This window comes from Nelusetta ayraudi, unplaced genomic scaffold (assembly GCF_046127955.1).
Source record: "Nelusetta ayraudi isolate G7.1 ecotype Tasmania unplaced genomic scaffold, CSIRO-AGI_Nayr_v1 ptg000007l, whole genome shotgun sequence".
Taxonomy (NCBI): domain Eukaryota; kingdom Metazoa; phylum Chordata; class Actinopteri; order Tetraodontiformes; family Monacanthidae; genus Nelusetta; species Nelusetta ayraudi.
In genome coordinates this window covers 657,312-673,692 of record NW_027466057.1, presented here as the reverse complement: position 1 = coordinate 673,692, position 16,381 = coordinate 657,312, and the positions used below count along the sequence as shown (strand labels likewise).

The 16,381-nt window shown below is 48.5% G+C and overlaps 1 protein-coding gene across 1 annotated transcript in view; it reads left to right on the top strand.

Moving 5' to 3' along the window:
* The window catches only part of spred1 (sprouty related EVH1 domain containing 1), a 33,070-nt gene extending 17,401 nt beyond the window's left edge, over positions 1 to 15,669 (top strand). Inside the window, exons 3-6 of the mRNA XM_076017670.1 lie at positions 62 to 230; positions 4,351 to 4,397; positions 10,076 to 10,231; positions 10,616 to 15,669. Coding sequence (XP_075873785.1) covers positions 62 to 230; positions 4,351 to 4,397; positions 10,076 to 10,231; positions 10,616 to 11,365 — 1,122 coding nt within the window. The 3' untranslated portion in view covers positions 11,366 to 15,669. The remainder of the gene's footprint in view (positions 1 to 61; positions 231 to 4,350; positions 4,398 to 10,075; positions 10,232 to 10,615) is intronic.
* Positions 15,670 to 16,381: the final 712 nt, after the last annotated feature.

Sequence of the window (16,381 nt, the reverse complement as noted above, 5' to 3'; positions counted from 1 at the left end):
TACTTGGAGTGGGTGGGTTGGTTTATCTCACTGCTCACACACTGTGCTGTTGTGTTGCCAGGTGGTGCTGGAGTGCGTCCTGCAGAGGGATGTCGTGTACAACAAGGTCACCCCCATCTTCCACCACTGGAGGATCAACGACAAGAAGTTTGGGCTGACGTTCCAGAGCCCCGCCGACGCCCGTGCCTTCGACCGCGGCATACGCCGGGCCATCGAGGACATCAGCCAAGGTGGGGAGGGTTTTTTTTTTTTTTTTTTCCCTCACTCAGGGCCTGACTAGACCCAGGTAACCTCTGGGAACAGTGCAGCGCTGCTCCCAGTGGTTTGTGACACAGAGGTTTGCATTCCCCTCACTGTATCTCCTCAGTCGCCTGTTGCGGGCTGCACGTCCGCTTCTTTTGCAGAAGGGGGTCCATGGTGGCTCTCTTCTTCCGACTGCATGCATTCAATTTAAAATACTTACGGCAGGCATAATGTCAAAGCTCTCGTTTAAAGCCAAAATACGTTTATAAAATGTACATTCAAGCCAAAGCGTTTTGTTTGTGACGTCTCAGTCCGCTTGTTAGCTTAGAGGCGAATGTCTTTCAGAGGCGAGTTAGACTCCGTTTCCATCTACTGTCCGACGTGCTTTGTAAAAGTTAAAATGCTACCGAACTTTTGAAGTTTTTGTACGCGTAGCTGCTGTCTGGGACGTCGCCATATTTCTATACTCTAGCGCTCGGCAGATGTGCGACTCTCAGCAGAGATTGTCATGAAGTGAGATGGCTCACTCCACTGGAAAAACATGTCCGGCGACAATTGTCGACAATGGAGTTCATTGTCGACTAGTTTTATTATCGATGGTTGTCGACAACGTTGATGAATCGTTGCAGCCCTAGAGTGGACTTCTGTCTCTACATATGCACAGTGCTGATACCAGCACAGGGATGTTTTTGTTTTTTTGTTTGTTTTTTTAAACTGGTGTTGATTCTGTGCTTCTGTCATCCATAGGACGTCCTTTGTGCATCATTTTGTTTTTCCGTAGCCAGTGTGACCTAATCAAAACAAGTTCTGCTCAACAGGAAGAGATGAAATGTCTGTAGCTGACAAGCTGGAATGTTACTTGTTTAGGAGGCAGAGCGGCAGTGAGGAAAACTCTGCGGAGCTGGAAGTTTTTGTTGCACATAGAACTTGACTAGTTGTGTTTAAAAAAAAATGACTGCCCCCCCTTTCAGTTTTACCACAGACAGAGAAAAAAGCAGCTCTGGATGTTACAGTTGGATTGTGTTGAGTCTTTGTTGAAGTTATTGACTTTTGCCCCAGATAAGCATTGTTTTCCAGTACAGCGCCAAAGGTTACAAATTCACCCAATTAGCGGAGAAATGGCTGCCTCAGCAGTCCGCCCGCCACCCGGACCTCACGCTACCCCTCGTTGCTTTTGGGAGCCTTAATCTCCTCCGGTCTGTGGACGCGGGAGCCCTGTGTATAGTACAGTACAGGTACAGTGGGACGTATCATGAAAGGCTTATCGCAGCCAGCCATCAGACACCTCTAGCCAACAAGCGTTTATCAGAGAACGGCACTTCCTGGGCACGAGTCCATGTGAAGACTGGGTCGGAGGTAATCCGGAGGCGGGGGGGGCGTCAAGCCGCTTCTTAAATAGCTTTGCTCAAAGTTTGACTGTTCAATTCAAGCTGGAGAGCGAAAAGAATGTCATGAAGAAATCGCAGTGGCTTCCTGTCCAGCATGAGTGTAGGGTTTGAGTCGGTCTTTGATGACTTTCACGTTTTGTCGCATTCACGTTTCCATTACCCTAAAGTTGCGCAAAACAGACATTATCGATATGGAGGTTTATCGCAAAAGTGTCACAGAACGACTTTTTCACATTTACGTACGGGGTCATGTGACCAGTTCACTTCAATGAAAATAGTGCGTTGTGTTTGGACGGCGGAGGAGACGAAATAATTTTTGCAAGTAATAAACAATAAAAATACAGAAAACAAACGTAAACAAACAAAAGCAATTTTTTTTTTTACGAGAACCACGGCTCGTGCGCTTCACGCCATTCAAAGGAAACGCCCGCAAATCGCAATTGTACTTTGTCGAAATTTTAGAAATGTCGCTTTTATTTTGCGGAATAAAAACTGAAAAACTGCGAAAAACGAGTTGCATCTGTTTGGCATCACCAGACGCTTGCTACAGCAAACGTCAGCCATGGAGGTGATGGCGAGTTTAGCCTGCCTACTGCTTCTCTCTCTCTTTCTCACTCTCTCCCTCCCTCTCTTATTTTGCTTACCCTCCTCCCTCTCTTGGCATCTTATGTATTCTGTCAGTGTTGTGTAATGCCTCTCTTCAGCTCAGGCAGGCAGCTTCTTCTGTATTCCTGTTGCATCGTTCTGCTGCTGGACTTTTGTGTGTGTGTGTGCGTGAGTGCGTGTGTGTGTGTGTGTATGGAGAGAGAGAGAAGAGGCAGTGAGAGAGAATATGTTTTGTGTGTGTGTGTGTGTGTGTGTGTGTGTGTGTGTGTGTGTGTGTGTGTGTGTGTGTGTGTGTGTGTGTGTGTGTGTGTGTGTGTGTGTGTGTGTCAGTCAGTCTTGCAGCCCTCTGTTACCATGGCAACGACGAGCACATGGCTCAGGCAGCTTCGCAGCCCCTGCACTGCCAGAGTCGTGCTGCAGGAAGCCTTTTTGTCTCTGGAGTGGAAAAATGCTCGCACGCACGCACGCACGCTCCTTCTCCATGAGACAGACGGACAGACGGACAGACAGACTTGACAACACAGGCCCGCAGGGTTCTCATGTCTTCCAGTGGCGGATCACACTGCTGTAATTTGCCGGGAGCCTCCCACTCTCGGCGAGTGCAGAAACACTGATTGACGCCGAGGCCTCGGTCATCTCGCCAGTGACCCCAATGGAAGAGAAAAAAAAAAGGAAACACTTGCTGACCAACCACGCGTTCACCCCAAATGAAAACTGTCTGTCTCCTTCAGCATCGGCCGTAAATGCAGCCCCGCCAGTTTCTTTAAAGTGGTGACGTTAAAGTGCGGCGTCGGGACTCGCAGTTTGCCCTCGGCGCGCACGTGCGCACGTCCACTGTCGAGTGCGTTCTCTGCCAGCGTTCGCGGGGCCCGCTCTCGACCCCCGCGTGCAACCTCTGCGCCTCAGCAAGCCTCCCGTTCCGCCGAAAACCACTGTAAGCTAACAGTTGCTATAGCTACAACCCAAGATAATTATACCGCCCAAGATAACTCCTCCAACAGCAGACAGCGCGGTGACAGCAGCTTGCAGTCATTGCGCTGATGTGCTGACTGCCACCCCTCAGCCCACCTTCCTGTTTTTTTTTTTGGTATTTTAGATTTTAACATTTATAGCAAAGTGCGTAGAAAAGCTGCTGGTTTGAAACGCCGGAATGACACGACGCAGCAAAATGGTCCGGCGTGACAAACTGCAGCGTGGCCACTTTGATTCTGTCCTCCGAGCTCTTGACGGCTGAAGTCAAGTCGTCCCCGTTGAAGGTCACGCGTTCCACTACTCCAGACATGCATATTTGATGAACGTCTCTGCCTCCATTGACACGGGCAGCTTTTATTTCCCCTATTAGGCCTTGGCTTCGAGAAGCGCTGGAGCGTTTTGGTTGGATTACGATCAGACACGTGGATCAGTTTTAGCCGGAGACGTTTCAAACGATCGGCTACTGATCCTGGGGGTGGGGGGTTGGGGGGCGGGGGGCAGTGCTGGACAGTTCAGTCTATCACGGAGCTCTCGGTCTTCTTCTAGGTTTTGCTTTGAAAGCCAGCCATGAATTTCGGCCGGCTTGTTTAATCTCACATTAGTCTGAGGCTTCGCGATGTGACGTCGTGTGAGTGAACTCCGGGTTATTCTGAACAAATCAGACGCCCGCACGTGTGCGCGCCTGTGTGTGCGACATAGCCGATGTCAACTTCCTATAATGTAGTCTTGTGCTCTGCATTCACAACGTCATTCATTAAAAGTCAATCCCGTTTTTATCAATGGAACCACCAGAGGCTATAAAACGCTCGTGCAAGGCGGAAGCTTCTGGTTGATGTTTTAATGTCACTCGCTGAGGCTTGCCTGTGTATTTCCGACCGGAACCAAGTGTTTCCTTGTGTATTTTAGTCCAAGGGTCGACTTCAAGAACCATGATGGTGCAAAATTAAATTTCACGTCCTGCGTCGTAAAAGGGATCCTGATAGAATCTGTGTCTCTGGGGTTTATTTCTGTTTTTTCTTTGTGAAACTCCCAAACCCAAGAAAAAGCTTTGGTAACGGCTTCAGTTGGAGTAATAATAACTCTGCTAACTGTTGGTGTGGACCATACAGCCATCTCACCTTTGCCTTCTTCTCTCCGACAGGCTGCCGAACATTCGGAGAAGGAGACACTCCAGAGGATGGACTTCCTGTAAGTAGATTTGATTGGTTTTTGAGTTTTCCTTCCAGGTGTCCGATTGGCACTGAGGTGACTGTTGGTCGCCATCAGCATAAATAAGAGGCATCCAAACAGCTTCCTAACTGACTGGACTCTCCATCATTGGTGCCTTTTGTTGACGATGACTCATAAGGCAAGATTAGCTTCAAAGATTTTTTTTTATTTTTGAACCTATTATTTATCGCTGCCGACGCCCTCGCCGAGGCGCGTTGATGGAATTCTATTTATTCCAAAACTCAGCAGTGTGGCAGTGCCTCTTCTGCCGCTCTCTGCTCGGGTACGCCACCCAGCTCGGGTGCCGTCGTGGCCGATCGCACGTGGCCTGGCATCCGCGCGTCAAGGTCCTGTATGTATGTCTATGTCTGTATGTCGTGGACAAGAGGAGCAACGGGGGAGGGAGGGCGAGAAAGAGAGAGAGAGAGCTCCTTCCAGTTCCTGTAACAAAGAATCAAGCCGAACGTACAGGAAATCCAGTGGCACCACTGTTGCTAGGCAGTAGCTGTGGTGGTGGTGGTGGTGGTGTGTGTGTGTGTGTGTGTGTGTGTGTGTGTGTGTGTGTGTGTGTGTGTGTGTGTGTGTGTGTGTGGGGGGGGGGGGGGGTGCTTTGAGGGGGTTGAAAGGGTGTGTTCACAAGGTTCAGTGAGTGAGCCACCGAGGGTGTCACCATGGTGATTTGGCATCCCAGTGTTGCGGTCGGAGACCCGGGCTGCAGAAAAAAAAAGAAAAGCAGAAGTGAAGTCGGAGGCGATGCGACGCGAGAAAGAAACACCACAACACACAACAAGTCGGGTTTGTGCCGCGGTGAGAGAAGAGAAGATCTTGGTCTCCGCCAGGGAAGCCGAGCAGAGCGGGTGGCTTTGTCTCACCGGCGGCACGGAAGCGTCTCCCATGTCGAGACCCGTCTGGTTTCCCCCATCAGATCCAGAGATTCCCACATCTCTCTCTCTCTCTCTCCCTCTCTCTCTCGGCCTTTTCCTGGAATTCACGTTAGCCTTGCATTCCTACGAGTGCGCGCGCGTGCACCCGCCCTCCCGCGTGCGTGCGATTATACATGCATTCAAGATGGCCCCCTTCACCCACATCCTGCCCGCCGAGGCCGAGCTGCGTCGCCCGTCGCAAGCTTCTTCCCTCTCTCTTTTTTTTGGTTGTTTTTTTGTCTTTCGCCCTCCTGCATTCCTGCTCTCTCTCGCAGACGGGCAGCGTGCACATAATGCGCACATGCAACTTATTTTGGCTTCATTGGAGGGGGAGGTGGGTGGGTCGCAGCAGCCCGGCTCAGCTGCGATGACACCCCCCCCCCCCCCTCTCCCCCCGCCAGGAATTATGCTGTACAACCACAGTCCTTCCGCAAGTACAAAGTAGAATGTGTGCTTTTTTTTTTTTTTTTTTTCAAACCTCAGGAAAAAAAACATCCGCCTCTAATTTAGCTCTGGCAGGAAGTTTCTCTTATCAGTTCAGTACACAGAAGTTTTGTTGGCCCGTCCACTTTAACAGCCTCGCCCACGGACTGGAAGAGCGGTTTGGCGTCCGCGACGCTGCACCTCTGAACAAAGAAGAAGAAGAAGAAGACGAAGAAAGTCAATTTTAAAGGAAGAACGTGTGTTTTGTTTTTTCTCTCCCTTTGCCTCCCTTCCTTTTTCCAGAAAGCTTAATTTAGCATTAGGCATGAAACTGCTTGCCCCCCCTCTGTAATTGGCCGCCGTGCACTTTCTGCACATGCGCTGGACTCTCTCTCCCCCCAACCCCCGTTGCGCTGCGATTGGCTAATGCATAGTGGGGCTGAGATCACATGTTTTGCCTGCAGTGCGTGTCGGTTGTGTGTGTGTGCGCGACGGCAGAAGACTCATCAGTCGGGCGCAAAGGTCACCGAGCGGCGTTGGCTAACAACCGCAACTTTTCCTCCAATAAAAAAAAAAAAAAATTGACGCAACGCTTCCCTTCAGAAAACAGAAAAAAAAAACGCCAGGAGCTTCAGAGCGGTTCGCCGCGTCTGCGTTCACACGGTGCAGTTCTGTGATGGATAAATAGTTTATTCTTCCTCCTTTTCCTGCTTGTAGAATGGCGAGGCGCTCGCTTCCCCCACGTTCACGGTCACTCCGGGCTGTGGGAGTTGAGCTTTTCCACGCTCGCGCTCTCTCTCTCTCTCTCTCTCTCTCTCTCTCTCTCTCTCTCACTCTCTCTCTGTATAACGAGCGCATGATGGTGGTTCAGGTGGTTTTGGTTCCTCTCGCCGCGAACCAGTCCGACTTTATTCACTCCTCGCCGACCGCCTGTCTGCCTGCCGCGCTTTCATCGGCTACGTGCACGCGGCGAGTTAAAACGCACACGGCGTCTCACTGTGATGTCACAGACCGACCCAGGCCCGGGTGTCTCCACTTGGCAAAAAAAATTGTGAATAATATGTATAAAAAAGATTAGGCATAGGGTTGTTAACGATTAATCGATTATCGATTAATTGTCGATTAAGAATTTAATCGATTAAATTGAATGAGTCGCAATTAATTGAACATTTTTTGACACAGGCAGTAATATCATAATAACAGTGTAGTGGCAGGACAGAGCAATTCACCTGTAGCTACTGTGATGGTCTGTAGATACCTCGAACAAGTTACTTTTTTTTGTTTTTGTTTTTTTTAAAGTTGAAATGTGACCCATTCGAAGTGGATTTCAAGTCAGAGGATAAATGTTAAGGGTGTTTTTGCTGTTCTCCAATGTAAAAATGGGTCACACTGGACCCTCAACATTATTGAAGCGTTAAATAATGTGTTCCTTACACATTTTATTTGTGAAATATAAGTTCTCAGTTATCAATTAATCGTTAATCGATCGATAAGGTCAATCAACTAACGATTAATGAATTAATCGATAATTTGCATCCCTGATTAGACAGAACCTTAAAGGCATTTTAGTTCCCATTAAGGGACAATGATATATAATTATTCTTTTGTTTTAAAAAAAAAAATATGAGACCCGCTTAAAATTTTGCATCAGGGCTTTCAGGGGGGTCTCATGGGTTAATCAGAGGGGTCTGACCCCCCTTGACCTTCCTATATGCCACACACTGGTCGTCCTCCCTGGAGGAGACGCAACTGGAATCGCACTCGACTCGTCGTTGCTTCAGCGCTGCCAATTGGTGGGTTTCTCCGATGGTGCACGAGGCCTCTCAGTCCAGTCGGACCGCATTGCTTCTGTCACTGTGATTGGAGCGCGGCCTCGCATGGAACTTTTTTTTTTCTTTTTTTTCCCCTTCCGCCCCAACCCAGGTGAACAGAAGTTCCTCGAAGGGACGAGAAGCGCTCGGGATTTAACTCCGGATGGGACTTTGTTCCCGGATTGGTGCGGAACAGATTTTTAAAAGCGGCGCTGGAGCATTCACACACACACACACACACACACACACAGACAGACAGACACACGACTCTAGTGCGTCTCTGCGCGTGCGTGTGTTCTGTCTTTTTTTTTTTCTCTCTCTCTCCATGAAATGGTTTGTGCGCGCACCAAATCCGAGGCTTCCTCTTGCCTCCTCGGCCTGCAGTGCAGGGAGCCTCTCAGCCGCTCGGCCACCTCTCTGGGGTCAGCGCCGCTCCACGTCGGCCCCCACGCATGCCTTTGAATAGTGGGGCTTAGCCCAGCGCTTTAAAAGGGAAGGCAAGTCTGTTTCCCATTTCGACCCCACCACCACCAACCCCCGCGCCTTTCTTTCTCTCTCTCTCTCTCTCTCTCTCTCTCTCTCTCTCTCTCTCTCTCTCTCCTTCCTTCTTTCTTTCGTCCGCTCACATACACACACAGCTGTCATCTGGCTTTTTAAGTTCTGCGCTGCATTTCTCCAGCTGGAGCTGGTTTATGACATTCCCTCGGCAGACTCTTTGGCCTCTCTCTCTCCCTCACACACACACAGACACACGCTGACACGCACGCACGCACGATTACAACAGAGTCATTTTTTCCTCTTCTGTTCTTTCTCTCCACTGTCTTCCGTCCCTCCGCATTCCCCCGCAGACGCCCTGGATGTGCGTTACGCCACTTGGTGTGTTTGAAGGCAAAGAAGGAACAAAGTCGCCCTCTCTCTCTCTCTCTCTCTCTCTCTCTCTCTCTCTCTCCCTCTGACACACACACACACACACACACACACGCCATGTGTTAGCAGTCGGGTGGGGAGGGCGGGGGCGGAGGAGAGGGAAGGAGGGGAGAAGAAAAGAAAGCGAGGGGGGGGAAAAAAACAAAGTCAAAGGAAGCATCTCTTAGCAACCGCAGGACAGTAATTACTGTAGCAGCAGCTGGGAGCAAACCAGATTTCCGCTGTGCGTTAAAGCACTGGCGTGGGCTACTTTACACACGGCACTGACTAACCAGAGCCAGCGCTCTCCTCCACACTCTGAGCACACAGAGAGAGGGAGAGAGGGAGAGGGTGGGAGAAGAGAGGAGGAGTAACCCTCGATGATGAGGTCGTGCGCTCTCTGTGTGTGTGTGTGTGTGTGTGTGTGTGTGTGTGTGTGTGTGTGTGTGTGTGTGTGTGTGTGTGTGTGTGTGTGTGTGTGTGTGTGTGTGTGTGTGTGTGTGTGTGTGTGTGTGTGTGTGTGTGTGTGTGAGTGAGATTCTCGGACATATCAGATTAAATGCCTATGAGAGAAGCTATTGAAATGATTTCTCAAGCCGGGGTTGCAAAAAAAAAAAAATCGAAGTCAACCTTCGGACGGCTTCGCTCGCCGTCCCCCTCGTCCTCGCCGGCTCGTCGCGCAGATGGCGGCGAAACGTCGCGGCGGCTATGGACGGAACGAGCGACTCTCCTCCTCCTCCCCTTCCTCCTCCTCCTCCTCCCCCGTCTCTCATCACCTCTGCACGCATGAATCACCAGTAGCCATCACTTGTGCTTCTGTTGCCATGAGCACTGAAGTATTTGACTATTTCTGTCTGATCCCCGACTCTTCCCTTTGAGCGGAAGCGTACATCGACGTACACACAGTGTAAAGACACGTATGCCTTTTTCTTTTTTTCTTTTTTTTTCGGAGTTGCGCTCGAGACGTTTGATGCTCCGTGTGGCCTTCACGGGCGTTATTTATAGATCCTCACTGAGGTGAAGACTGAAATACCCTCTCTGTCTTTTTTAGATTCCTGCCTCATTGTCTGATCCACGAGCGCCTCCTTGGAGGCTCGGCTTCGTGATTTTCTTTAAGAAATTAAATGAAAAAAACATTTTTTTTTTCATCATCCGTTGAGATGTTTGTGGAAAAACACGCGTTCGGGGCTGATGGGAAATCTTGGTTCCCAACAGAAGGGGCCTTGAGTCATCACCCACCTCGCATGGTCGTCTTGCCGAACGTGGGCTCCGGATGCCCCCTGGTGGTCGCAAGAGCGAACGACAAGAAATACTTGAAAATACAATTTTTGTTTCCAGAATCCCGGAAATGTTACTGTGCCTTCTCTTTTTGCCTCTCTTCTCCTTGTCATTGACTCCATGTTAAAGTTGATTTGACGTTGTACTGCATATGTTTGCGTACATTCTATGGTTGTGCTGATTCCTGACTCATCTTGAAGTTTTTGTAAATATCTTTGTCAATGAAAACAAAACAAAACAAATCAACGCTTGTGACATTAGACGTTGGGGTCAGAAAACTCATCCCTCTCTTTTGTTCCCTCGCTCGCCCCCGCAGGTGTGCGACCACCCTCCCTCCCTCTGCTCGCCGATCAAGGAGCCCTTCTCTGCGCTGAGCAACGTCGTCTCCACCGAGCCGTTCCGGGGATGCTACGTACGGGCGCAGCCGTTCGACGAGTTCCCCTCCAGCAACCGCCGCTACCTGCCTCCACAGGTCTGCCGCAAGCTCCGCCCCTTCAGCCCACACCCCCAGAATGATGTGTGCCCAATCTGAACAGAGCCAGATCCCATTTGGACCCTTGCTGAAAGCAGTGTGAACAGTCAGCCCCAAAAATCAGATTTGAGACGGAATCTGATTTGAATCAGATTCACCTGCAGTCTGAACACAGCCTTAATGTCAACTGAAAATTGACAAAAAGCGACTCTTAAAACACTAAAAATGATGAAATCCAGCTATTTTATGACTTACTTGCTATCAATATAATTTCTTCAAGTTTGGTGGGCCCGATTAAAAAGTTTCACGGGCCGCATATGGCCCCCGGGCCGTAGTTTGCCCGTGCCTGATCTAACCCCTGTCATTTTGTGCGCGTCTCCAAAGGTCTCCTTCAAGTCAAGCCGCCACGTCAGCTTCAACATCGACGAGGAGGAGATCGTCCGCATCAACCCGCGCAAGGACGTGCTGATCCGCGGCTACGAGGACTACCGCCACCCCGTCATGTGGAAGCAGGAGGCCGAGCGCGAGGGCCTGGACTTCCCGCCCTCCTTCCACAAGCTGGACAGTAAGAAGTGCGAGTACCTCTTCAACGACGGCCCCGGAGGCGTGGGCGGCGGCATGGTCGGCGGGGACGCCACCCACCCGGGCCCCGGCCTGGGCCTCGGGTCGGGCCTGGGCCTGGGCCTGGGCCTGGGCAAGGACGCCACGGCCATCAAGACGCAGCCGTCGCCGCTGCTCAAGGGCAAGCGGGGCGGCGGCGGGACGCAGCGGCGGCGGCGCGAGGACGGCGAGCGCTCGCGCTGCATCTACTGCCGCGAGATGTTCAACCACGAGGACAACGGGCGCGGCCAGTGCCAGGACGCGCCCGACCCCATCCGCCAGTGCATCTACAAAGTCAGCTGCATGCTGTGCGCCGAGAGCATGCTCTACCACTGCATGTCCGACTCGGAGGGCGACTTCTCGGACCCGTGCTCGTGCGACCCGGCCGACGAGCAGCTGTGCCTGCGTTGGCTCGCCCTGGTGGCGCTCTCCGTCATCGCGCCCTGCATGTGCTGCTACCTGCCGCTGCGCGCCTGCCACCACTGCGGCGAGGCGTGCCGCTGCTGCGGCGGCAAGCACAAGGCGGCCGGGTGACGCGGGGGGGGGCCCGGCCCCGACCACCCCCCGGCGGGACCCCGCCGACGGACCCCCCCCGACTCCGCGAGGAGCCGGCTGACGCGGGAAAGCGGATCAACGCGGGAAAGTTGAAAATCCTTTTTTTCACCCCCCCTCCCCCCTCCTCTGGGACGAGGTGGGCAGGGCGGGCGGCAGGGAGGGAGGGAGGGAGGGAGGGCGGGCGAGCGACGAGCCACCGCCGCCTCCCAACCGCCACCACCCGGCTCTGCGAGCTTTTGGAGATTTCGGTTTGCGTTTGTCGCCGACAAGCAGCAGAGGAGGACGACTAAAAGACAAAATAGACCAAACACGAACAGCCTGATGCTTTTTATGCACAGGAGCTCCAGAGAGGAGGAGGAGGAGGAGGAGGGCGGGAGGGAGGGAGGAGGCATCAAGATTAACAGACTCGGAGATGTTACTAAACACACGTGCGCGCGCACGCACGCACGCACACGCGCGCAAGACGTTTGACCACAGTCACGCATCCGTACCTAGCGAAAGGCCACACGTCTCAGAACTCTACGAGTCACCTGTAACTTTATGAAGGAAAAAAAAAAAGTCTTTTTTTTTTTTGTACAGAGACAGACAACGTGATGACTAAACATACGGGGGGGGGAAACAGAAAAAAATAAAGATCTAAACAATTATTTTGCCGTCGGGGAAAGAAGTTCTTGCTGTTTTGAGTGTGCTAAAAGGGATCTGTTCTCGTTTTTGTTGTGAATTAGCAGTTGGTAACAGTGGCCTTTTTTTACTTCATGGCTTAAGCTTCTGCTGACAATGTAAATTACAAGACGTATAAAAGTGCACTAGACCCACCACCACCACCCCCACCCAGGAGTAAAGTTAACCCTCCAGATGCATCAACCACCAAATTTATCGGGCCCCCGACTTCCTGTTTTCTCCTTCCTGCTGGAAATTGATAGCATTCCAAAATAAAGGGATCGATTCCATTTAGAAGGGACAAAAAGAAAGTGGCAAAGGTCTCACACCAACCACGCTGCCGGTTCTCCCCCTTCCCCGCCAAAACATCTGGGTTTTTTTCTCTCCCCCCCTCTGCCCCCGATCTCTTGAAAATAGTCGTAGAAGCATTTTTTTTGGAAAGTAAAAAAAAAAGCCAATGCATGACGATTTCATTCACCTCGGTGAATTTCAGTGCGAGTCCAGTTATTTACTGCTGTGGTGAAATTGTTGGGTCTCTCTGTTTTCTTCGTTTGCTCTATTCTTTTTTTTTTTTTTTTTTTTACCCCGCTCACATTCTAATTATTCTTTTCTGATTTTTTTTTTTTTTTTTTATCTTTCAAAACAAAGGCTGAAATGTTGCTCAACCAGCAAGTTTTGTTCCGGTGAGCCAAGGGGCCGAAACTCCGCTCCTGTACGACGAGGCACTTAAATTCTTTTTTACGGGCACTTCCTCCCGTGGTTTCCGGGGAGAAGCCTCCTGGGAGCGCCGCTCTCCAAGCTTTGGTTGCAGCACCCTCTCCTCATCCCTCCCTCCCTTCCTCCCTCCGTCTGTCACTCGTTGTTCAACGGCTCCTGTTTAGTTCTGGTTTGTTGTTTTTGTCCCCCCCCCCAGTTTTTTTTTTTTCTTCACATATTATGTGTGTAAATGTTGCCCCTCCCCCCACCCCCGTAAAGTTCTCTCCCTTCCGTCTCGCCAGGCCTGGAAGGAATGAATGCAGTGTTTGATGCGTATTTAAAGACGTGAAAAAGTCCGGATGCTGTGTGCGTGTGCGTGTGCGTGTGCGTGTTGGATTTAACTTTGTGTAGTGGCACCACTGACTACTGTATTGAGGCTTTTCACGTTTCACAAAAAATAAAAAATGCCGACTAGTTTGCCCAAAGCAGAGATCAAACGATTGAGAGAAGAGTTTTGCGTTGTTTTTTTTTGTTTTGTTTTTTTAAATCACTCATTAGCTACCTTTTTTTTCCCGCCTGTTGAGTAAACGGGGAATAGCAGCAGCTAGCTCAGTTTAACGTCGTTAAGCTTCGTGTGGAAGACACGATTTCGAACCCCTTTCCCGTCTCTGCCGACTCCTCCCTCCCAGCCAACGCTCCCCTTTTATTACTGTCTATGCAAACTTGAGCACAGTGGGAAAACACATCGACCTCTGTACATACTGAGTTAGCGACCGGTCAGGACACTTTAATGCTCTTCTGTTTCTGTTCAGACGACAAAAAAAAAAAAAAAAAAAAAAAACCCGCCCTGGTACCAAACTCCAAACCCTTGTAAATACGTTACTCCATATTTAAGTTGGAATGATGATGATGCTGATGATGATGATAATAATGATAACAATGATAATAATGATGATGATGATGATGATGATGATAATAATCCCAGCGTTCTCGTCTTTGAGATTTTTGAAGATAGAGCTGTATTTATCGTCGCTGTCGGCATATATACACTGTAGCTTCTATTGACAGCGTTGTGTACATAGGTCATCGTCTAGTATTATTTCACATTGAAAAGTAGAGGGCGCACGCGGGCACGCGTGTTGTGTGCGTGTGCGTGCGTGCGTGCGCGAGAGACACGAGATGACTATTGAGCTTCTGATAGTTTCTCTCTAGTTTTGTACGGTAGAAAGAAGTTAGCGCTAACACGGTACAGTAGTCCACACTTTGATATATACTTGCTATGCACATACACAGCTGCATATATATGTATAGGCATGTACATATATATATGGGTGCGTATGTGCGTGTATACACATATAGTTGTACATATATGTATATATGCGTATACATATGTACATATATATGTACACCTATGTATATGTAGAGAGAGATGCTTATAAAGCTGCTAGATACAATCACTAATTTTATTGTCTTGACAGAAAAATCAGCTATGAACGACTGTTAAACCCTCTCCTCCAGCGCGACGGTGTGTTTTTCAACGTTTTGCTCATTGTGTGCGTGCGTGCGTGCGCGTGTGTGTGTGTGTGTGTGTTTGCGCGGGGTTGGTGCGTAACCAAACGTTTGGTTGGTCGTCATTTATTTTTTTATTATTCTATTATTTTTTTTATTTTTTTCTCTTGCAATTGGAGCGCCCCGCGTGGCAGCGGGCCGACGAGCCTGATTCAAACTTGCTGGCTGAGAAGCGCAAAAAAAACAAAAAAAAACAAACAAACAAACAAAACAAAAAAACTGTAGGATGTGCATTTATACAAAGTTGTAGAGGACGCTGAAATAACAACTTCTCATTCTGCATTAACCAGCACAGTGCAACTTCCTGTCATGTACTGTATTATATATGCAACATGTGTCTTTCTGCTTTAATATATATATATATACATATATATACATATATATGTATATATATATATGTATATATATATAAATATATTATTATTTTGGTTCCTCTTCCTCGACCTGCATTACACAAGACTTCAGTTTTAACCACTTTGCTGCTAGTCTTTTACTCCTCTTTCAATCTTGGAAAATTGTGCATATCTTTGGGAATGCATATCAGTGTACATTCTTGACATTGTGTAGATTTTTGGAGAAAAAGAAAAAAACCGAGAGAAAAAGTTCTATTTAACCCGTTTCTCTTCAGTGTATCGGTTCCACAGGTTACTTTTTCACGGCAGTCGAGTGGTTATGTTTTGAAATTCTCTGATGCTTTGGTGCACTGATGATACTCTGTGTAAGATTTTTTCTTTCCTCCCCCACCCCCCCACCCCTATTTTATTGTATGTTATTTTTTTCCCCCCTTTTCTCTTCATCTTACAGCGCTTGGTGTAACATTTATGTGATTAGTTCGAAAAATAGTGGAAGACATTTGTGTTTTGAAACTTGCAGTATAAATGGTACTTCTCTTAACTCTCCTGGAAACACTGCCTGTTTTCTTTTTCTGCACTCTCCCTGTGCATCCGTTTCTTTTTGTTTGTTTTCTTTTCCTTTGTCAAGTTTCTTAGTGCCATCAGCTTTCACATCCTGACAACCTCAAAAAAGTGCCTCACGTCCATCCTAGTTTTCATTTGCTTTTTATGATTTTTTCTTTTCTTTATTTAACATCTCTGTCGTTTCAGATCTTTTGGTTTCTTCACCCTTTATATATTTCTTACCACAGTTCAAGGATACCAAGTATATGATGTAAAATTTATAGTCCCAATAACTCATGTCATAGTTGTATTTTCTTTATACAGATGTAGCTCGTTCTTTTCATAAATATATAATGTAAATATGCATACATATGTTTGTAACTGTTTTTATGTTACATCATACACTTGTAATTTGACATATCAAATAACATTATCATAATAAAATGGTGAGTTTTAATCTTTTGTCGTCTGCGAGTCATTGTGTTTGGCATCGCTGCGCAGGTGAGGAAGTAAAAGCAAAATGTGTTCCACCGGTAACAGTCGAGATGTTGTCCGGACTATCTCAGTTTCTCCGGCTTTCTCTCATTCCTGATCCTCTCCGTCCAGGTCACCTGAAGAGAATATCAACAGTGGAGCGTCCAGCACTGCCCCCGGTCTTTTCCTTGATGCAGTCACACCCACAGCGCACTTCAGCTCTCACGCGTCCTGCATGCTTCTCTTCCTTTGCCAGAGTTTCTCTTCCTGTTGTGTGTTTCTCCCAGATCTACAAATCACATGATATACTACATGCATATTTTCATACTACAGTGTGTCGTTTTTCTTGCTGGGACAAAAAAAACAAACAAACTAGAATTAACCGTCCTATCGTAGTTTAGCTTGAGACGGAGTGGTAGAAAGCAAAATCTCAACATGGCTGAAAGTTGAAAAAAACTGACATACCACATTTCTTTTTTTCTGATAAATAAAATAAAATACTTTAATCAGCCCAATACTGGCAGAAATGGTCGTCCTATTGTAGTTTAGCATGAGATAGAGTAGCACAATGCAAAATGTCAACATGCCCGAAAACTGGAGGGGAAAAAGGAAAAAAAACAAAACAAAACAAAAACCCGGGACTTCGACGACTAAGATTGTATTTTTTCCCAAAATATTATGCTTAAAGTACTAAAGATGT